Source organism: Helicoverpa armigera, chromosome 27 (assembly GCF_030705265.1).
Source record: "Helicoverpa armigera isolate CAAS_96S chromosome 27, ASM3070526v1, whole genome shotgun sequence".
Taxonomy (NCBI): Eukaryota; Metazoa; Arthropoda; class Insecta; order Lepidoptera; family Noctuidae; genus Helicoverpa; species Helicoverpa armigera.
Genome location: NC_087146.1, coordinates 8,148,543 through 8,171,705, shown reverse-complemented (window position 1 = coordinate 8,171,705; position 23,163 = coordinate 8,148,543). Strand labels below are relative to the sequence as shown.

At 36.6% G+C, this 23,163-nt stretch overlaps 1 protein-coding gene across 1 annotated transcript; it reads left to right on the top strand.

Moving 5' to 3' along the window:
- Positions 1 to 288: 288 nt before the first annotated feature.
- LOC110384682 (alpha-1,3-mannosyl-glycoprotein 2-beta-N-acetylglucosaminyltransferase) lies at positions 289 to 22,785 on the top strand. Its single transcript, XM_064042100.1, is given in 14 exon segments — positions 289 to 658; positions 661 to 891; positions 5,505 to 5,629; positions 8,328 to 8,496; positions 8,499 to 8,540; positions 11,589 to 11,600; positions 11,603 to 11,666; positions 12,553 to 12,603; positions 12,839 to 12,937; positions 17,280 to 17,370; positions 17,660 to 17,764; positions 18,278 to 18,445; positions 19,093 to 19,102; positions 19,105 to 22,785. Coding segments are annotated over 14 exon segments (1,317 nt in total). The 5' UTR covers positions 289 to 609; the 3' UTR covers positions 19,206 to 22,785.
- The last annotated feature ends 378 nt before the right edge of the window (positions 22,786 to 23,163 follow it).

The following is a 23,163-nucleotide window of genomic DNA, read 5'->3' as shown; positions in this document are numbered from 1 at the left end:
TAGAACTAAAAATTAGAGTACGAAGAAAATAATCGATAATTTTAACAAAAGTCGTGACATTTTATTCAAAGGTATAAAAACTTCTTAAAACAGTAACAGACTAATCACAAAAAACCTGCACCTCGTTTCGACTGTTTCGAAATAATATGATTGGTAGGAAGGATCCCCAGTTCAAAGATTTTTCTACCATTTGCAGTTTATTACGGTACGTTAATATTTCAGACACTGGTCACCCAGCTGTCAGCCGTCATTTGTTTTTGACGTGTACACACGTACGAGCGGTGTTTGTTGTGGTTTTATAAAGAAAAAATCGTAATTATTCAATTATCCTATCGCAAACTATTCACTTTATCAACAGTAAAAGTGTTAATCAACGGTTACAATAAAGTTTCTGTCGTTAAAACGATGTGTGAGAAGTGATTGGCCCCGTGAATGTGTTACAAGAATTTAGAACTCGAATATTGTACGTTCTGAGTATCAATTGTGATGTTTCTTATTTACATTTGCGTCCACCGCATAGCGGGAACATATATTACGGGACTATGGACGAGCTAAGTTGTCCATGACAACATATTTCTCACATAGACGTTAACAAAATAGTGTTCGAAAATGCGTTTAAATATCAAGAAATTAACTATATTCGTGGGTTGTTTGGTGTTTTATGGATTCTAATATCGTACGCTTCTGTAATAGAAGTGCCGAAGACTTCTAGCTATAAAAATGCCGCCGTAGAAATAGAAAATAGGATAATAAGACTGCAGCAAAAGATGGATGAGCAGATAGCTGAGAGCAATCGCTTGTTAGAGAAAGTTAAGAAGTTGAGGAAGACAGATAATGACATTAATGAGGGAGAAGAAGAGGAGAATGCTAAAGATATGGAAGTTTTACAGCGTAAGTACCACAACACACTAATATCATAATCATGAAATGTTGATATACAGAAGTGTGTTTATTTCACACTGATTCACACATAAACTTACAGAACAAAATTTTGATAAAACTTAGCAATAATATAGCTTATTCATCAGAGTAATATGTAGGCTACATTTCATCCAGATGTGGGTAGTGATTCCCTCTGGATGTGGGTGAAATGATAGCGAAACTGTACCTTATAATTTAGCCAGCTTACTGCATGTGGCATTTTAAAATTGTTTACACATTTACTTTGTGTTGTTAAGACCTGAGTAGTCATACCATATTAATTTTATGACTATACTTATAAACTTTATTTTTTGTTGGTACATTATAGCCCTAGGGGCTCAGAAACTGACTGATGTGAAAATTCTTACACTGAAAGCTGGATTATCCTCAAGTTACATAGGCTATATTTTATCCCGGTATTGGCAGTAGTCCCACGTAACATTTGTGAAACAATGGGAAACCACAAATGCTATTATTGTCTATGTATTTGTGTACAAACTTAAGATTGAACTGTGTAAAAGATAGATAATTTCCCAACTTAGTTGGTATGTCACCTATTTATGAGTACATAGATAAGAAAATAATCTATTACACATAACAAAACAGTTTGTTTACAAATTCATTTAATTGTTTCAAGCTTTATTTTATTTACAACTCCATAATAGACATTTAATAACAATATAATATAATAAAAAAAAGTGTGAAAAATGTGAGGCGTATTTTCATTTCATGAATGTCTGTTCATGAAAAAAAAAATCAAAGTTCCATAAACAAGAAAGAAGGTTATCACTAAACAGGTTGTAAAGTCCAGTCAACTCTGATATTGTGAGTAGCAGTAATATGCTAAATGAATTACAAATAAAATGTCAATGCACCTATTTTTGTTGACGCTGGTGTGAGTACGGACAGTTAGTATTGTTGTATGTAAACCATGAAATGCTTAGTCATGGTGGCCTAGTGTGTAAAGAACCAACCTCTCCAGTATGAGGGTGTCTGTTCGATTCAGTTCAGGCAAGTACCAATGCAACTTCTCTAAGTTTGTTTGTACTTTCTAAGTATATCTTGTACACCAATGGCTGATAAAAGGTGAAGGAAAATATCTTGAGGAAACCTGGACTATATAGTCTGAAATCACTAACCTGCATTGAGCAAGTATGGTGATTAACGCTCAATCCTTCTCCGTGTGAGAGGAGGCCGCAGCCCAGCAGTGGGACGATAAAAAGACGTAACAGTATGAAATGTTTAACAAAACATACTGGTTATATATTAAGATTGAATAATCTTACATTCTACCAATATTAATAATGTGAAAGTTAGTTTCTCTTTCAAGAAAAATCTCTCAATGAATTTCAATGGAACTGGCCACTTTTGTAATTCCATGGTCAGCAGGAACAAAGTTCCCTTGGGTCATGGATAAAACAGCAGGAGGAAACTAGTAAACTAAATCTATGTTTCAATAGAAAACATTAATTGTTTAATATGAGTTTTTAATAATTGGCTTGTTAGCTAGTTAGCATTTTAATGATTCAAACATTCAATTACTTTAACTGTATAATAATTAAGTCAAGCTTTTCCTCAATTTTTAACCTAACTACATTTAAACTATATTTTTAGGTATTCTGAGCTCTTGCGGTTTTCAATTAAATAGGTGCTTTGATAAAAAAAGAGTGAAACTTATCAGTTCACACATATGGAACTTTTCCTTGATATATAAAAAATACCTACCTAAAAATACTTACCTATTTATTTGATAATCGCTTCTGACTCATTGGTCTAGTTGTCGCGTAGCTGACTGCTGATCACGAGTCTCTAGTTCGATACCCGGGTCGAGCAGAAAATCTTTGAGGCTTTTAAAACTTTTATAAAGCAACCCGGAGCCTAGAAGTCTGTGATTGATACACCTGTGCATCGGAAGCACGTTAATGTCGGTCCTGAGTCTGATCTTTCTCCGGTCGTGTCGGATTGCCGTCCCATCGCGCTACGAGAGTGAAGAAATAGTGGGTGCACCTGTGTCTGCGCAAATGCTCGTGCACTATAATATGTCCTGCTGATCTTCTTATATGAGAACAGCCGCCGTAGCCGACATTCGCCCAGGATGCTATTATTTGCTAATCATACACTGTTACATGATTATTTAGCTTTTGTTACACTAATTAAAGTCAAAAATCCAATTTTCGTACCCAACATTATGAAAATGATCATGTAGGTAAATCAATCTTACTACAAAATGTTCTCTGAAAACTTCAGTGGAATGCTAACCTTCAGTGGCTCGTGAAAACAATTAGTTCTGTTATGTAAGCAAGCAATGTTACATGTTTTGTCTGATCTTACTTGAGACTTGAGAATGACAATGCAATGGTGTAATTTCGCCGACTTTCGCTAAGAAGGGAGTATTTTGATTGAATGATTAGAACTGAGCTAAAATTATTGCCTTGTTGTGTATGCCTACTGTAAAAGATACGTTATTATGTAGGTAAATAGGTACAGAAACCATTTTCCCATCCCTACTAATATTATAAATGCGAAAGTAACTCTGTCTGTCTGTTACGCTTTCACGTCTAAACCACTGAACTGATTTAAATAAAATTTGGTACAGATATAGAGTTGACCTTGAGAAAGAACATAGGATAGTTTTATCCCGGACTTTTGAAGAGTTCTCTTGGAAACGCGATATAACCGATACCATACGCGGGCGAAGCCGCGGTCGGAAGCTAGTTGTTTTATAAATTCCGTTGAGATAATAAGGGAACGAGTAGGTATGGGATGGGCGTATTTTCATACATAATTTCGTCCAGAACCATATTTTCAGGCTGATAAGAAAATCTGATAATCTGGTAGCATCTACATACCTATGTAGATTTATCAATGACGAGAAATGTAACAATTTTGTTACTATACAGATACACGCATCTCACAATCTTATCAGTAGAAACGTCAAAGAGTCGGACTCGCGCACAAAGGGTTCCGTATCCGCAAAGAAATCACTTTTGTAGTAGTCTTTACTCTTTAGTACTGCGAAATTAAGATAACATAGTATGTTTTTAATGATTTATTTCTTTAGAGATGATCTTATCATTGGCGGTAGTAATATACCTCAAAGTAATCTTTGATGCGAATGTAATCCGATAAACAATATGTCGAATTGCATTTATATTCTAAGAACTATTTACCACTAGTCGAACCATTTACTTTTATATTTATTTTGTATTCTACTTTTCAGTATTTGTTGTTAAAGCGGCAAAATAATACATCATCTGTGAATATTGCAACTGTCTAACTATCACGGTTCATGAGATACACCCAGACGTATCAATAAAAGGGTCCAGATTTACCATTTATGTACGGGACCCCAAAAAAGTTGTGATAGCAATTCTCATTTTATCAGCCACATGTACGCCAGATGTCGACGAATGATTCTTTTATCTTAATTAAACTGTTTTATTAATATTGTGTGACCTGTATTGTTGGCTTGCAGTGTAATAAGTAAATTAAGAACTTTCGACCTTATGTCAAGCAATAAGAGTTGATTTTGTACAGTTTTGATGTAATTTTGTCAATTAGAGGATAGGTATTATTATCTTTACGTGAATGTACCTAATTTTTATTGTCAGAAAGGTTTAGTTTTATCCTTGCTACAGTAATTATCTAGATTTTATTTTGGATGTTATCCTGTTAACTTTGCTATCTATTCTAATATCCTAGTAAACAGGAAACATTTTTTGCCTACCTACCCATTACATATATACATGTGCCTATTACATAATATGTATTATTGTATACTATACATGTATTTTTGTTTGGCCCAGAAAATACTGAACCGATTTGCAGAATTCTTTCACTGTTGGAAAGCTACACTCTTCCCGAGTAACATAGGCTATATTTTATCCCGGTACAGGCAGTAGTTCCTACAGAGCGCGGGTGAAACCGCGGGAAAACGGCTAGTAAGGAAATAAACCAGGAATATGAGGACGAATCGAAGAACATTCAATACATAGTTTGAAACTTTCATGAACAACCAGTATGCATATCAAATGCCGTTGGTCGTAAAATTGTACTGAAATGGATGAAAATCGTTGAAAATTGCTCTCGATTCGTGACGGTTGAAATCGTTCAATGTCAACGCAATTTAGTTAAATCTGTCAATTATTTATAAATTCATGTGTCGCTTATGACACAATATATTCTATAACATGCTATCTGAATATTATAATGTACACTTTGTAAATGGGCTGTCATTGAACATCCTTGTCAGTCGTTACGGGTAGTCAGAAGCCAGTAAGTCTGACACCAGTCTAACCAAGGAGTATAGGGTTGCCCGGGTGACTGGGTTGAGGAGGTTAGAGAGGCAGTCGTTCCTTGTAAAACACCATCCATAAAAAGGGCTTTCGGGTTTACCAACCAAGCCAAGGGGAATCATCAAATTACTTTGGGTTAGCAGCGTGAGGGAGTGACAGGCTCTTACTGACTAAAACCCATCATGTTCCTTCTTAAGCCCTTTATTTACCAGGGCCGCGGTAACTCGCGCGAACACAGGCTTTCCTTCTTCTATATTTTGATTATATTTTTAATGTTTTTCTTTTCAGATGTAGCGCAACCAATCCTGCCAGTGTTAGTGATAGCGTGTGACAGAGTGACAGTCAAGAGGTGTTTAGATAACCTGGTCAAGTTCAGGCCCAGTAAGGAGACCTTCCCCATTATAGTTAGTCAGGTAAGTGCCTTTTAAATAATTTTCTATCAATATTAGATTATATTTCTGTGGGTCTTGCTGGGAAGTGTGTTGAGCCTCTTCTTCTTCCCAGCACACATTTGTTACGCTTCTTCTTCTTGAGTCTTCTTCCCACCCTTAGGAAGCGGTGAAAGGTGTACGTTTTGTATGACTTTCAAAAAGTGTTTATAGTTTGAGTTGAGGATCTGCATTATTTGTAGTATTTTTCACTGCCTCGTTGTTTTGTGGGGTTCACCCCTATTTCGTGAGATAATGTTAAGCCTGCCAGTTCTGTGCCTGATCTATCGCCGGTCTTGTCGGATTGTCCTCCTTTAGACTCTAAAAGTGTCTCTCTCATAAGTTTAGAGCATAGCTCTAAACTTTAGAACTATGAGAGGAACTGATCCTACCTATCTTTATATTTTTGCCAAATCATCTTTTAAAAATTGATCACAAAACAACCCAACTGATCAGTCGGATAAAATGCACCATCTGTCTGTTTTAAGTGGAGAGAAGTTGCGTTAACAAACGAGCGTAGTGTAACGAAGCGGACAAAATGAGTTCAGAATCAATAAATCAGTCCTCATTTTATTGTTCACCACAAAAGCCTTATTAGTGGGGATTATCAACGCTTTCCTATGACTTCTTTGGCGCGTTTGTGTTTCAAATAATAAAAAATACAAATAAGGTAACATAATTAATAAACGGTATGGTACCTAATGAAAAGGTGTTTTGTAAGTATCAACATCAAAGTAATTTATTATTTGTAAAAACAATGTAGATTTAATAAATATGTACATTGCGCTATGTTTTATCGCTTTAAAATCTCGTCGCCAAGATCTAGGAATTTAATTCCTGAGAATGAGATTTTTACGAATTTCAGAAGTAATATTTTTTGTTTATGTTGAGTCGTCGTAAAATTCGTAAAAACGTTCATTGTTGGACATCTATACCACGAAGGTCAGTTTGGCCATTGGGGCAAGACGATGTTGGTTTGACTCCTTACACTTCTTAGTAAGTATAAAGTTTTTGAGTTTGAGAAGTTTTTAAATTTCCAATTACCTGTGTAGTTTTACCACTATAGTTTAAAATGTTAATCTTCATAAGAGCATATCTTTATACAGCGCTGATTGCAATTATCAACTGAAATTATGTACGGTTTACTGCTAGATACCACGATAACGACTAGGTTATGTCGGTTTTATGATAGATTTTATTGCTTTACTATTGATTTTAGATGAGAGACATTTTCCTTTTTCAGTCAAAAGAAACTCTCCTGTATACTTCTATATGATAATTTACATTAACATGAAGAGTTTGTTTATTTTTATCGAGGAAGGCTATAGACTTTATTCGGTAGCGCGGAGTAGTCACCACTGCATATTACGTACGATTAGCGGAAACTAGTCTCTGTCTTTTGCATTGAAAAACAAAATTTTGTCTATAATTTCGCCCTGAAATATTTTTAACCTGTTCATTGCAATTGTTACAAAGCAAAATTCAATTGATAACAAATTGCCGAAGGGCCTATCCGTTCCAAGAAGACTATTAGGTACCACTTAAAATACATTGATTTCTAAAGAAACCTAGTTTTGTATTCCCTGAATCGTTCATGGTCTTTTTAAAAATATTTAAAATTCATAAACTCTTTCTGTTTGTATTTATGTCATTGATATAGCGTGATATTCAACACTTTTATATTATAAGCAGCCATTTATTATTCATAACTGATATTTGAGTCCGATAATTTTATAAAACAGAACAGACATGACAATATTGCCCTTTATTTCGCAAAGGGTTAGGTTAGGTTAGATAAAGTTTTTGTACAACTGTGTTTTACTTGTTATGTGGAAGTTTCAAGGTAAAACATGATGCATAGAAATAACTGCTGAACAACATATCGTCCATGAATTGCTGAACAATACCTATGCCATAATTTTCTGACTATTACAAATGTTTAAAATAGCTGTTCACTGAATTTAAACAAGTGTGGCAATCCGAAAGTCACTGAACAATTTTAATTTAGTCTCTTAAAATGCATAGAATCATATGCATTTTAAATCGACGATTTTCTTCACCTCAACTTGAATAAATTAACTATTGAAGTTACACCTTTTTTAGCGACGTAAAATCATCAAATGACCCCTCCCGCTGTGGGTTAGCAGCGGTGAGGAGTGTCAGACTCTTACTGACTAAAATCGTCGTGTTCCGTCATAGGCCTTTTATGTACCAGGGCCGCGGTATCTCTTTCGAACAACCCGCAGCCCCGGCAGGCCTTGCCCTGCTGGGCCCCGCTGGGTTGCTGACATCTCTTTGAGGAGCGCGTGGAACAACGCGCGCCGTCGACACGGGTCTGTCGTCTAGAAGACAGAGGGACGATGAGCCACCCGAACTCACCGCCCACAGACCCACGCCTACGGTGGCCGGGAGTCATCTCGCGACACCCGGCGCCCATGGTGTCTACCTGGTCCAGCGCGGCGGCCGGGATGAGAGGTGCGAACTCTCTGGCGTTCCGCCTCCTCCTTCTCGAGCATGACCGCTTCGCAGAAGGAGGCGACGGCATCCCATTCCCTCTCGCCCCGGACCATGGCCTGAACCAGGGATTGAAGTTACACCTCCACTAACAACAATAACAATACTCCTGTTTACAGTCTTCAATATAACCTTAAATAAAACTTATTTCTCTATCCATTTTCCACAGGATTGCGGCCACAACGCAACATACGAAGTGATAAAGTCCTACACGACTCTAGATTCCTCAATCTCCGTGGTGAGACAACCAGACCTCTCGGAGATCGTGCTCCCGAGGGTCAAAGTCAAGTTTAGAGGATATTATAAGATAGCCAGGCATTATAAGTTCGCTCTCAACCATGTTTTGAGACCCTGGGACATGAGGCGGTCATTATTGTTGAAGGTTAGTAGATAGATATATTATATTTTTAATGTATACTTACCTAGAAAATTAACAACACACAAAGAAAGTACCTACAATAGGCGGTCTTATAAAACAGCACTTTCTTCCAGACAACCTCTGTAGAACACTTTTTGGGGAATGCTTTGGTGGAATAAAGGATCACTTGGAAGATATAAATAGCTACATCATCATCATATCAGCCAATTGCTATCCACTGCTGAACGTAGGCCTCTCCTTACGGCAATCATACAGGTCATGGGCAGCCCGCATCCATCCATTGCCTTTTCCAAATCGTCGGTCCTAAATAGCTTTATCTACATAAATAATCATAGCGTTAGAACTGGTATGTAAAGCAAGAAGTCGTTACGGGTAGTCGTACCAAGGGGTATCGGGTTGCCCAATGAACTGGGTTGAAGAGGTCAGATAGGCAGTCGCTCCATGTAAACCACTGGTAATCAATTGCATAAGGTAAGATTGGAAGACGACCCAAACATAGTTGCCTAAAGGCTAGGCAGATGATGGCCCATGAAAACGTAACTTCTGTCAATATTTCTACTCGCTGAAAACTGTCCCAAATTGTATGCAGTGTTGTAGTGTAGTCCATATGAATGGTTTCATTAGAATACCGTGACACAATGGTGGTTCGTACATTGACTAGCCCGGCCTTGTTGACCAATCGTGAACATATTGTTAGCATTTCTAACAACTAAAGTGTATTGACACTTATGTTATTTTGGTATTATGACTGTCTCGTTGGTCTAGTGGTCGCAAGCGCGGCTGCTGTGCCCGAGGTCTCGGGTTCGATTCCCGGTCGGGCCGAAATCGCTTTGTGTGTGGGTTTTCTAAAACTTACACAAAGCAGCCCGTAGTCTGGAAGTTGGTGATTGATTCACCCGTGCATCGGAGAGCACGTTAATGTCGATCCTACGCCTGATCTCTTTCCGGTCGTGTCGGATTGCCGTCCCATCGGGCTATGAGAGTGAAGGAATAGTGAGAACAAGCGATTTGTACAATATATGGACGATGTCATAAAGCAAGTGAGCAATCGTTTATCGCTTACACATACAATACCTAGGTGTTATCAGAAACTTGGAGAGCATATAACAGTTTTGCAATAACTCTCGAGCCTTTAAACTAGAGTGCTGAACTGATTAGCACTTCAACGTGGAATTTGGAGTAGTGATAGCTCAGGGTTTTCCGTGGAATCGCTTCGGCTGTTATACGGTAGTAACTATTTAGTCATCTGTGGTTTATACACTTTAGAATCTTGACATTTTCATGTTATGAAGGCTAAATACATGTATTTTTATTCCAAAATGTATTCAAACTTATCTCTGTTTGCTGATCGCTGACCGGTGGCAAACTAATTTGCACTCAACAATTTTACCAGAGGAAGCAAAGTTCAGTGACTTTGCCATAACAAAACGTCATTATTTCTATCAAATGTCAACTTCTTTCCAGCAAAATCACATAGGAAGTGGTGAAGGGTGGGCGTTTTGGGGCTGTCTTGTCCCGACGTTCAAAAGTTTGATTGATTTTGCACACAAAATATGTAAAAATAAATATTGTTATGGTTAAAATTAACCTGCAGTTTCGTTAGAACATAACTCACTTAGTAAATAATTGAGCCATCGGCCCATCTTGTCTTGCTTGTCCCCTTCCCTATTCAGTGCAAGGTCATAAACAATCTCTTTGCATAGTTCCTGTTATGTCATCAGTACTAGTAATGAAATGACACTATAAGTCTGTCTGTTTATATTTCAGTCAAACTCGAACTGCAGTAGCAAAACGTATTTAGTATTTACGTCTGTTATTCTCTCGTACTTATAGCGTAAAATCCTTCTAATGTATTTTCCCAAACTATGTTGGGGTCGGCTTTCAGTGTTGACTGGATATGTCACCGTAAGATTACAAACATCGTTAGATTACAATCTATCTCGAGAGATTGTAAACTGTCGAATTATTGTGAACCGTAACATCTGATTACAATTTAACGCATTATTTTTCGCTATATTATAATCTATCGATGAGAAATTGTCAAATTGTCAACTGTCCGAAAGCTCTCCTGATTGGCCAGTCTTTTTGTAAGATCGACCAATCACGACCAGCCGTTCTGTTGCCATGGAGTTCCCGTAGAGTTAGGAATGAATTTGTGTTTGAAGACAAACTACCTAATTGTTTTGTTTTTTTTTTATAAAGTTTCTTATAATTTTCCAGTTTCATTTAAATAAAACTACTTTTACGGATTTATCGCGGTCGGTTTTAAACGTCGGGATTAAATAATATAATATAACCGCGATAAAATCCGTAAAAGTAGTTTTATTTAAATGTCTAATATTCGCGTAAGTGTCAGAAATCAATATGTTTCCAATTTCAATTTGTGTTTGAAGAATAAATATTTCGTTACAATTTGTTCTCTCCATATGTCAGGAATATTAATTACATACTCGTACTAAATAATAAATCCTTGAAGAATTTTTGAAGAGCATTTATTTTATTTAACTGACACCTCTATTTCATTCCTAACTCTACGGGAACTCCATGGGAACAGAACGGATTATTGGTCGATCTTACAAAAAGACTGACCAATCAGGGAGAGCTCTCGGACAGTTGACAATTTGACAATTTCTCATCGATAGATTATAATATAGCGAAAAATAATGCGTTAAATTGCAATCAGATGTTACGGTTCACAATAATTCGACAGTTTACAATCTCTCGAGATAGATTGTAATGTAACGATGTTTGTAATCTTACGGTGACAGATACAACTGAGTACCAGTGTTTTATATGGAGAGACAGCCCAGTTACCTGGGCAACCTGATGACCCTTGGTAAATAGACTTACATTGCTTGAACTAAATACAAATAAGTAAAGCAGCAAAACTTGCGATATCGACTTCTAGTCTAGATCGATGTAAACGTATATTTATTTTTGCATTTCAGTGTTTTATAACTTTATTTTAATGTTATTGTCCTATTTTGTGTACTATTTTCCATCATGAATATATTAAGACTCGGGGATTTATTGATTTATCGTTAATTTCAGATGACCTGGACATATCCCGGATTTCTTCGAGTACTTCCTCGGCACATATCCTCTACTCCTCAAAGACCATACGCTTTGGTAAGTTTCCATTCACCATTATAATATCCTACGCACTAAGATCCAGTTGCACCATTCAACTATAACGATAACCAAACTATAACCAGCCGTATACTTGCCACCCATTGGTCAAATCGGCGACTTGACAACTGAAAATGGTTCGGTTATCGTTATAGTTAAATGGTGCAACTCAACGCAAATGTTTTGCATACCTAAATGAAGGTAGCATGTTATATCAACGAATGACATTAAAGCAATTTTTTCTAGAGACAATTAAATACAATAAGGTCGGAATTGTACTGCAAAGTTGGTATAATCTATATTGTTTTGACATTCTTAAACGATGTTTTGGCAAAGTGTCATTGGTTGATAGTGCAAGAATCTCTTCTTGTAATTTTTAAACATCAGATCTTCTTACAGTACCTACAATGACCGAATTATGTGCAATGTGTAATATAAAACGCTTGCCACGTTTAATCCGTGGATGGGTGACCATCTTGTCATGACGAGTTCTTCCGTGTTTCGGAAAGCACGATAAACTTTAAGTCCCGGCTGCCATTTGAACACCTTTGGCAGTCGTTACGGGTATCCAGAAGCTAGAAAATCTGACAACCAGTCTTACCAAAGGGTTGCCTGAGTAACTGAGTTGAGGACTTCAGATAGGTAGTAGCTCCTTGTAAAACACTGGTACTCAGCTGCACCCTCAGTTAGACTGGAAGCCAACCCCAGAATGTTTGGGAAAATGCTCGGGAAATGAAGGGATATCGGGTTGGCTGAGTGACTGGGTTGAGATCAGGTAGGCCGTCGCTCCTTATAAAACACTGGTACCCATCCACTTAGACCGCAAGGCGATCTCTAGTTGGTAAAGGCTAGGCTGATGATATATTCTACTGACGTTATATTTCAGGTGCATATCAGCATGGAATGACAACGGCAAGATGGAAGTGATAGACATGTCGCGACCCGACTTGTTGCATCGCACCGACTTCTTCCCGGGCTCGGCTGGGTGCTGCGGAGAGATGTGGCTTTCACTCGCACCTAAATGGCCCGCTGCGTAAGTAATAAACTATTATTATTTGTGACTACTTTATAGGATTTTCTAGCTTCTAGTGTCCCGTGGGAACTATTTCGTGTACCAGGATAAAAGTGTGAGTTTTATATGATAACGGTAAGTTGGAAGTGATAGACATGTCCCGACCCGACTTGTTGCATCGCACCGACTTCTTCCCCGGGCTCGGCTGGGTGCTGCGGAGAGAGATGTGGCTTACACTCGCACCTAAATGGCCCGCTGCGTAAGTAATATATGATAAACTTAATCCCACCAAAACATTGAATGTAAAAAGCCAATCCTCTACGCAATTCCTCCACCGTAAAAAGTTTTGAGATCGCATAGAAGCCAAGTCCTGTTCAACTTTATTTGTAATAATAAATCAATATTTTGTGACTATATCAATAGTTTCGTTCACTTTACAATAATATTGACTTGGCCATGAGCACAATAAACTACAAATATAATACAGCATATCTTGGAGAGGTGAAAGTAAAACATAAAGTTTAAAATCAAATAATTAAATACTTTTAGTTTATTCGATTGTTACTAAATGACCGACAGTGAGTATCATCCAACATCAATGAACTGCACATGTACTATGGCGCATGTTTAGTCCATGGTGATCTCAAATTCCAATCAGTCCAATCGTAAAATCATGTCCATAATATATATTTATCAATTCAACACATTATTTCAAGGAGCGACTTTTAACTTGTGCTCATGGCCAAGACAATATTATTGTAATGTGAACAAAACTATTGATATTATAGTCACAAAATATTGATTTATTATTACAAATAATGTTGAACAGGACTTGGCTTCTATGCGATCTCAAAACTTTTTACGGTGGAGGAATTGCGTAGAGGATTGGCTTTTTTTTTACATTCAATGTTTTGGTGGGATATAATTTATTTTTGTAGGTCTCTTTCTTCTCTAAGTATATAACAAATTAAATTAACTTACGTGCAAGTAACTAAATATATAAAAATTAAAGAAAAAACCTTTTAAAACAAGCTTTTATTTAAATGCCCTAAAAGAAAAAATAAACATTTTACACTAAAACTTTTACTGTTAACTTATAACGTCATTTCAAATTTAACACATTTGACACAATTTATATATTATAAAAGCTTGTCGCGAGATCTAAGTATTCGTACCTGCTGCCTATTAAAATTATAAAACTAAGAAAATACGAATACTTAGTAATACTCGCGACAAGCTTTTATAATATATAAATTGTGTCAAATGTGTTAAATTTGAAATGACGTTATAAGTTAACAGTAAAAGTTTTAGTGTAAAATGTTTATTTTTCTTTTAGGGCATTTAAATAAAAGCTTGTTTTAAAAGGTTTTTTTCTTTAATTTTATTTTTAACTTTTAGTACCTCTATTTTTAATTCGAGATTTTTAAAATGGTATTATCCGAGAAAAAGGCGCTTCTCAGTTTGCGACAAACGTTGTATAACGTGAGGTATAGGCCCAGGTTCCAAGCTCTTCCAATATGCCTCACGGACGTGTTACTTTTACTTATGTGATTGTTACATCGGTAACACAGCATCAATCCTTCTTTATTCTCGCGTAATTCTCGTGAAAGATAAGTAGGAGATGAGGCACTAATATTATATTTGGTCACTTGATGGGGATAGCATCTCTTCGTGCAAATATTACACACTTTATCACAAAATGTATTTATCGCATTATTAAAGCACTCAATGCTACCACGTTGCACATTCCTCTGGTTAGTCTTTTTCTGCCGTTCATTCTGTGCTGTTACAATGCGTTCCTCTGCTGTTTGTGATAACTGTCTTGCTTGCCTGAGTATTCTGTTCCTGTCGAGTCTGGCCAAGTGTTCTTCTTGTAATTCATTTTTCTTCTCTCTTGTGTACGTATTCTGTCGGTATTTTGCCTATGTGTGCGTTTTCTAACGATTCGTTTTCTCTATGTTCAGCAGTAGCTAAACTCATTTTTCTAAGCGTTGCCGCTTGTGGACATCGCTTCTCTTGTCTCTTCAATTTCGTCTTCTCTAAACGTCGTTTTCGTTCTGTAGTTGTTTCTGTTTTCTTCATGTTATTCCCACGAGTATAGGACAAATAACGGTCCATCCCCCAGAGGTCCGTTGTAGAAGGATAAGGGCTACAATACAACAGGGTTCACCCTGGTACCTTGAGGCGCAACGTTAGCGGTAAGACATGTTTATACACCCTCATACCATTCAGCCCTCGGCACGTGCTCACCTTGGCATTGGGTCATCCATCCAATCAATCATATATAATTAATATGGGACGAAAGCAAGAGACTCGTTAAGACGAATCAAACGAGACCAAACTAGATGGGGTTGCGTCGTTTAATTAGTTCCTATGGCCACCTTCCGGCTCCAACATCAGACCCTGGTTACCATATAGTATCAAAGTACTCGTCAAGACTAATCCAATGAGCCCAAACTCGATGGGGTTGCGTCGTTTAATTACGGAGTTCCTATGGCCACCTTCCGGCTCCATCATCAGACCCTGGTTACCATATAGTATCAAAGTACTCGTCAAGACTAATCCAATGAGCCCAAACTCGATGGGGTTGCGTCGTTTAATTACGGAGTTCCTATGGCCACCTTCCGGCTCCATCATCAGACCCTGGTTACCATATAGTATCAAAGTACTCGTCAAGACTATTCCAATGAGCCCAAACTCGACGGGGTTGCGTCGTTTAATTACGGAGTTCCTATGGCCACCTTCCGGCTCCATCATCAGATCCTGGTTACCATATAGTATCAAAGTACTTGTCAAGACGAATCTAATGAGCTCAAACTCGATAGGGTTGCATCATTTAATTACGGAGTTCCTATGGCCACCTTCCAGCTCCATCATCAGATCAGCTCTATGTCACAATGACATTGCATTGTCATCCGATTTATACATGCATTCAAAATTTCAGCTCAATCGGAAACCGGGAAGTGGATCAAATTTAAGTTGCAAGATTTGATTACAGACAACGGGACAGGTGAAACTAAATAAAAGCTTGTAAACAAGCTAAATATTTACACCTAAAGTAGCACGTAAACAACATTTTTTTTAACTAAAACATTTCGAATTCTTGAATCGAATATCTTTTAGAATAAAAGAGATCTATTTCAGAGGTAAATGGCGCTATCACATGAAATTATTTGTTTTTTTTTTTAAGTACTACTTATACTAAGCTATGTAACGAAACCATAGCGCGATTTAGACCAGAACAACGCCATCTATCGAGCGAGCATGCAGTATTTATTGCACTGCATTAATATGAAAGATTTTATCTGGATTTTATGATTATTCATTTCATTTTAACCTAGCTTTTTTATTCATATGTATGTATATTTAATACATAATAACAATAGTGGTATATTTTATTACGTAACAATAAAACAAATAGTAAAATTTTGTACATAAATAAATAACAAAGTTATCAATGCAGTCAAAATACATACACAATGTTCTTGAAAAACCGCAAATATAAATTTGTTTCCTATTTTTTTTTAAGTTTTAAGGTTTTTATAATTTTCCCTTTATATGTAGCTAATAACCTATCTTGGTGCCAAATTTGAAGGTTCTAAGTTTGCTAGAAGTACCTTAGACTTTTGATGATCGGTCAGTGAGTGACTCAGTGACAAAATGGTGTAACTTTGATCGCTCATAACTCGTAAACTATTTATTCAAATGTCTTGTAATTTTGAGACTGAGCTTGTTTTAATACTTACTCTTGGTCATCGAAAACTTAAACTCTTAGCTTTGTTCACATGGAAGATACAGGGGCTGAAATAGCCGCGAAACGCTTCGAGAAAGATAGTTCGGCCGTGCCCGTTTTGCTCGAGTCTTGGCTGGCACTGCCGTGCCCTCAGATAGGACGAATTGGAATTTTGGCCCCAAGGATTTCAATTTTTCTCAGTAAATACAAAACGGATCAAAATACAACTTGGCTACCTGAAAGTTCATGATATAAACCTTATTTTGTTAGACGTAGAAACATGATTAGGTAACTTTTATAACAGAGAAAAATATATCAAACATACCTCTTTTTAAAAGAGATTCACATATTATGGGCATACGGGACCGATTTAAGCCTCTTAACTTTTTAGTAGTTGAGTATATACATACTCTTTAAAATTGTAGAAGGAATTTTTATCAAATTATCATTTCTAAATAATAAAATTACAAAACCATTTTGTCGCTTACGACTTTGAGTTATAAGCTAGCGCGCGTATTGTTATCCTCGCCCCGCTCAGACGCTCCGACCCCTTTGGCGCCTTAGATGCGCGTGCCGGTTATGGAATTATTGTTGACCAATTCCTCGCCTTAATGGCTATTTTATAGTATTGACTAGCATCCCGTGCCCCGTGGGTGTACACTATAGACTCCTTTGATAAATAAGCCATCTAACATAGAAAGAATTTTTCAAATCTGACCAAGTGCCTTAGATTTGCGGATGCAAAGAAGCAGATGAAGTCTTCAAAAATTATGTACAGACGTCCCTCCGCGGTTGCATAAAAGTAGTGTCATTCAGACCAGTTGATTTGCGTTCCTCTTTTCTAAAATGCATACAATCTGCTTTGCAGTTTCTTTGACGACTGGCTGCGTAACCCAGTGAATATTGACGGCAAGGCGTGCATACGACCTGAAATATCGAGGACATACTCCTTTGGAAAGGTAAGAATACTTACAATTAACAAACTGGCTATTTTCGCAGTTTCACCCGACATCTTGTGGATTCCAAGGGATCTTAGGGATTGTTGAGTAATTAAACTTGCTCATAATAATGACTAAATTAATTAACTACTGAATTAATATGTAAAAACTTCCTTTCTCAAAAATATGTAAAACCCTATTCTGGGTTAAACTCGCCCTTGTACATTATCTTTTCCAAAATGTTTATGTATTTATGCATAGTGCGTGCAATATAGGAAAATAAGTAATAAAATAAATTGTTCCCTTCCAGATAGGCGTAAGCAAAGGGCTATTTTTCGACATACATCTACGTAATATACAACTGAACATGGAGTATGTGGAGTTTACAAAGTTAAACCTCACATATTTGCTCAAGGTAAGTTCTCACCGACCTCTCCACGTTTTAGATTTATTTTTCTATTGATTTTATCATCGCTTTTGACACTCAAACTTATTTAACTTTGAATACTATTTAAATTTTCATTAGAATAGAATAGAATCATTTATTTGCCATAAACATGCGCATACGTACATGCACCTGCGTGTGTATGTATGTATGATGGTACAATTAAATATGTGTACTAAATAAATATATAAAAATAAATAAATGTGCTTAAAACATGTTTGCCATTTGCCATGGCGTGCAAACATTTACAAAATTAATTATGATTATGAAGGAACTAAAATAAACATTTTCTACTTAAAATCTAATTATTATAATAATTTCAATTTTCCCCTTTCCCTCTTTCTTTCTCCTCCTCCTTTTGTAAAATTTACGAATGGTCTGTTGGAATATTAAAATAAACCTATAAATACCAAAACAATTTTTTTATACCTATATTTATTATACAGTGAATCTAATTTATCCAAAATTTCTCCCCGTTTCCAGGAAAATTACGACGACGCTCTAGTCAACAAAGTATACAATCTACCCGAGATGACGGCAGAGGAGGTGGCGAGCGGCGTCTCCGGCAACAATGCCGTGCGGGTCATGTACAGCAACGCCAAGACTTACCAGCGGGCCGCCAAGAAACTGGGCCTTATGGACGACTTTAGAGTGAGTTGTAGCAATATTAGCAGGTTCTAGGTCAATGGGATGCAGTGTGTAGTAAAGGATGCAGTGTGTAGCAATGGGATGCAGGGTGTAGCAATAGGATGCAGGGTGTAGTAATAGGATGCTGTGTGCAGCAATAGGATGCAGGGTGTAGGAATAGGATGCATGGTATAGCAACAGGATGCAGAGTGTAGCAATAGAATGCAGTGTGCAGCAAATAGAATGCTGTGTTCAGCAATGGTTATAAGATATCCAAAGGTGATATGGGGTACTATAAAGAGACGAACTCAAAATGGATGGCAATTCAAAATATACCTTGGGGTAAGATAGTATATAATTTGCCAGAGATGAAAACAGAGGGCATCCATGCCAGGCACGGTGCTATTATATCTCTAGCCAATTTCTTTCTGAAAGATTGATGAGTCAGATTTTTCGACGAATTATAATCATCAGCAAGGATATTGAGCCCTGACCTTCACCTGCGCAGAAGTGATTTATTGGTTTATTGCCTTAAGTGTACAGTGCGCAAAGCGATCCCCGCTCTTCCGCCGAGAGCTCATTATCCGTGCCGATAACTATACCTACAAATTTACAGTTTTTAATGCCTGTTACCTTTTCCCCTAATTGTTATTCTATTTTTCCTCCCACAGAGCGGCGTTCCCGCACGGCATACCGCGGCATAGTAACATGCTTTGTTCGCGGACGCCGCGTGTTCCTGGCTCCCGACTACGACTGGACCAAGTACTACCCCACCTGGGGCTAGCCAACACACTAGTAATACTATTATTATTATTAATATATACTCCATCTAAGTAGGCACTTAAGTAAAGGTAAACATTCTTGATCAATCCTCCGAGCCTTTTTCCCAATCTATGTTGGGGTCGGCTTCCAGTCTAACCGGATGTAGCTGAGTACCAGTGCTTTACAAGGAGCGACTGCCCTGCCTGACCTCCTCAACCCAGTTACCCAGGCAACCCAATACCCCTTGGTTAGACAGGTGTCAGACTTACTGGCTTCTGACTACCCGTAACGACTGCCAAGGATGTTCAATGACAGCCGGGACCTACAGTTTAACGTGCCATCCGAAACGCAGTCATTGGTGTCTATGGCTGATAAAAGGTGAAGAAAACATCTTGAGGCCACCTGGACTATAAAGTCTGAAATCACCAACCCGCATTGAGCAAGCGTGGTGATTAATGCTCAATCCTTCTCCGTGTGAGAGGAGGCCGCAGCCCAGCAGTGGGACGATAAAAGGCTGTAACAGTTGTAAATATTCTTGATAGGACTTTTACACAAATACATACATCTTACATTTATTCTACCTTTGTATAAATAAAAATAAATGCCACTTTTGTTGTAATGTTATAACTCAAGAAGGGGTCACCTATCCAAATCAAATATTCAGGCTTTGTTCGGACTATGTAGTAGATTTGTTTATGTAAAGTTTCGGTTCTTTATTTATCGCATTTTTAACAAAATAGTGGACTTTAGCTATACGTAGCGAAGCACGTACCGGGCCGCTAGTTATTTATAAATTAAACTACTGCTTAAAATTTATTCAATTGATTAAGTTATATTTTTAGTAGCAAATTAAAATTAAGTTATATCAAGATAATTTATCTTTAGTTAAGCCTATTCAAATGGAGGATGAATTGTGACTATTCGACTTCTCACTTGGGGTTTTGAACCCCAACTTGGGGTGCCAATCACCCTATACTGTAATGGTAGATTTTTATATGAATGTCCCAATGTTTTAGTGAGTGTAGCTTATTGAGTCTGCAATTTCCTTATATGACTACTTGGGGTATTATATGCCCCCACCACTCTGAAGTATAAAAATACACTGTGTATTTATGAAATGGCATAACAATCACTGAAATAGCTAAAACAAAGCCCTTAAACAAATGTTAATTATGACAAAATAATTGCCTATCTGTCAATAATATAATAAACACGGAATAATTACTTTACTTAACATAAACTTTACAAATACATACATAAAGGCACCGTACCCTCTCAATGAACGATGTTGAAAACTTGAAACCATATTTTACCTAAAACTTTTTCCAGTCATACCCAATTTTAAGCAAAATGGTGGACGCACATTTATCCGATTCGAATAAAACGAATTTTAGATTTTTTACATGCTAACAGTTATGACAGGTGTAAAGGAAATAAAACGATTTCTTTGACGCTGATTTGTCTGCAAAGACTTTTGATATCGGATAAATGAGACTCCACCTTTACGGATTTATAAAAAATGGAGCGTAACATTAAAAACATGGTTAAAATGGCTGTCTTGTCACTCTTAGCGCTAGATATAAAATTATTGTAAATACAACCGAGTTTGTTCTCGTGTCTTTTCGAATGTTTACACTGTATTAGATGTAATTCGTGGGCGTTCTGTACTAAGTTTAGTTCGGTATGTAAAGCTTATTTTTGTTGTACGAATCTTTATAAAGGACTAGCTGATCCCGCGAACTTCGTATCGTTTAAACCTTCCCTGGACCTCTACAAACATTTTAAAACCAAAATCAGCCCAATCGGTCCAGACGTTCTCGAGTTTTAATCAGACTAACGAACAACAATTCATTTTATTTATATAGATTATGATAACCGACTTAGAAAAATAAGTTCTTGATTGTATCTATGTCTTTTTGGCAATTTATTTATGAAAATTGAAAATTTTCGGACATATTCTTTAATGCGAGCAATTTTGACATATTTTGGATTTCAAAATACATTAAATACAAAAGATATTACACAAAATATGAGTTTGAAATAACGCTTTTTATGGTCATTCAGAATATTAGATTCGTACGCAGAAACTAAGCTTTTGCTCATATTTAAGTAGTGATACACTGAAGCAACATTTTTTTTTCTAAGAAACCCATGAAATTTCTCCGTTCAGTGGATACTACTAAATTCTTAATTTAAGAGCCAAAATTGTGGCTTCAGTGTGTACTACAAATTAATATAATAATGCCAATACTAATATAAGTCACGTCGACTAAATTAAGATATTTAGTAATAATAATTTTAGTAACTTAACTATAGAGTTACTAAATCAAGTGATTATAGATAATTTTGTAAATATATCATTTTAATTTTATGTGTAAGCTATTTTGGTAATGCATTATATTTTAATATTATTTCACAGAACATAATATAATTAAATTATTACTTTTTAAGAAAGGGTAAACCGTGGATGGACGGCAAAATTATACGTATCTATTTTGAAAACCTACAAAATATGGACAATTGATGCAACGCTGTATTCAAAACAATTATATTAATTTATTTTATTATATAGTGCATTACCAAAAAGCCTAACATTAACTGACAAATGACGTCACAAACATAGGTTTTAATTTCCTTTTCAATTGAACGAAAGATCTTCCATTAATTTTAATATTTAATGTCTCTTTATGTTTTCAAAACCTATATCGAAGAAATGTAATCATTTTACAAAACTACCATAATATGGAAGGTTTTACAACTGGCAATAAAATAAACGTTTCTTCGGTATACGATTTGTACGTACAGATGACAGAATGTCAACCTACCTCTATCTGTCAAATGTCTTCAATAGATTTTCAACCTTATCACAATAGTAGAAGGTTAATATTCGATTGATATAGTTATCGGCACTCAGAGCTCAAGATTCGTGCCGGTAACTATATTATTTCACAACTATAACAGATATCAACCTATCAACTATACAGATTCGGGTTCGTTGACCTGCTGGCGTCTGTGCCCTTAGGTCACAATTTAATTTTATTTCTAGACTAAGCTTGAGATTTATTCTCGAATATAACTGAACTTATATTTTGATTTTGTCGTGCAATAAAAATATTTTCTGTAATAATGATCTTGTAGTAACAATAATATCGAATAATATTGATCTTAATTTTTGAAGCTGGTCAGTTTAGCAAAATTTTAAAAGGCTCGTTTGTTGACCTTTAAACTAGAATAATTTTTATGTATTTCAAAATGATCAGATTTTTAAAACTGTGACATGATAAATAAGATTTTAACTAAGGCCCATCTAGATTTGCTACACTGGCCCGTCTAGGCGCGCCCTTATATTCCCAAATTGTATGACTGTGAAAAAATCACAATAATTTTCATTCCATAAACAATTCAAATTTTTAATTAGACTTATTTATTTTATTTTGACGATCACCATTGAGGTAGCTAGCTAGTTCGCATCAACAGACATCCGACATTTCAATATATTGAATACCATATAAGACTGTGATCTGCATTGTATTATATTATTGTGCATGTATATAGCCCAAGTTATGTATTTATAACTTAATATATTAAATGGTTTTGTTTAATTTGTAGTATTTTTATTTATTCCATTGAATAACGCACGTATGCTACGTTGCACGTATTTCCCGCTATTTAACGCATATAGGTCTAACTAAAACTGTCGGGGCTACGGGATTGTTCGCGCGAGTTACCGCGGCCCTGGTACATAAAGGGCTTAAGAAGGAACATGATGGGTTTTAGTCAGTAAGAGTCACGCTGCCTCACGCTGCACCCACAGCGGAAGAGGTCATTTTATGATTTTTCACATGAAAGACTTTAACATTTTGATAAAACATCTATGTGTATAACGTGGCACGACCGTATCCGCAACTAATACGTGCGAGGAAGCCTAGGGTGCGGGATGTAGCGGATAAATTGCAGGAGAGCCGATTACGGTGGTATGG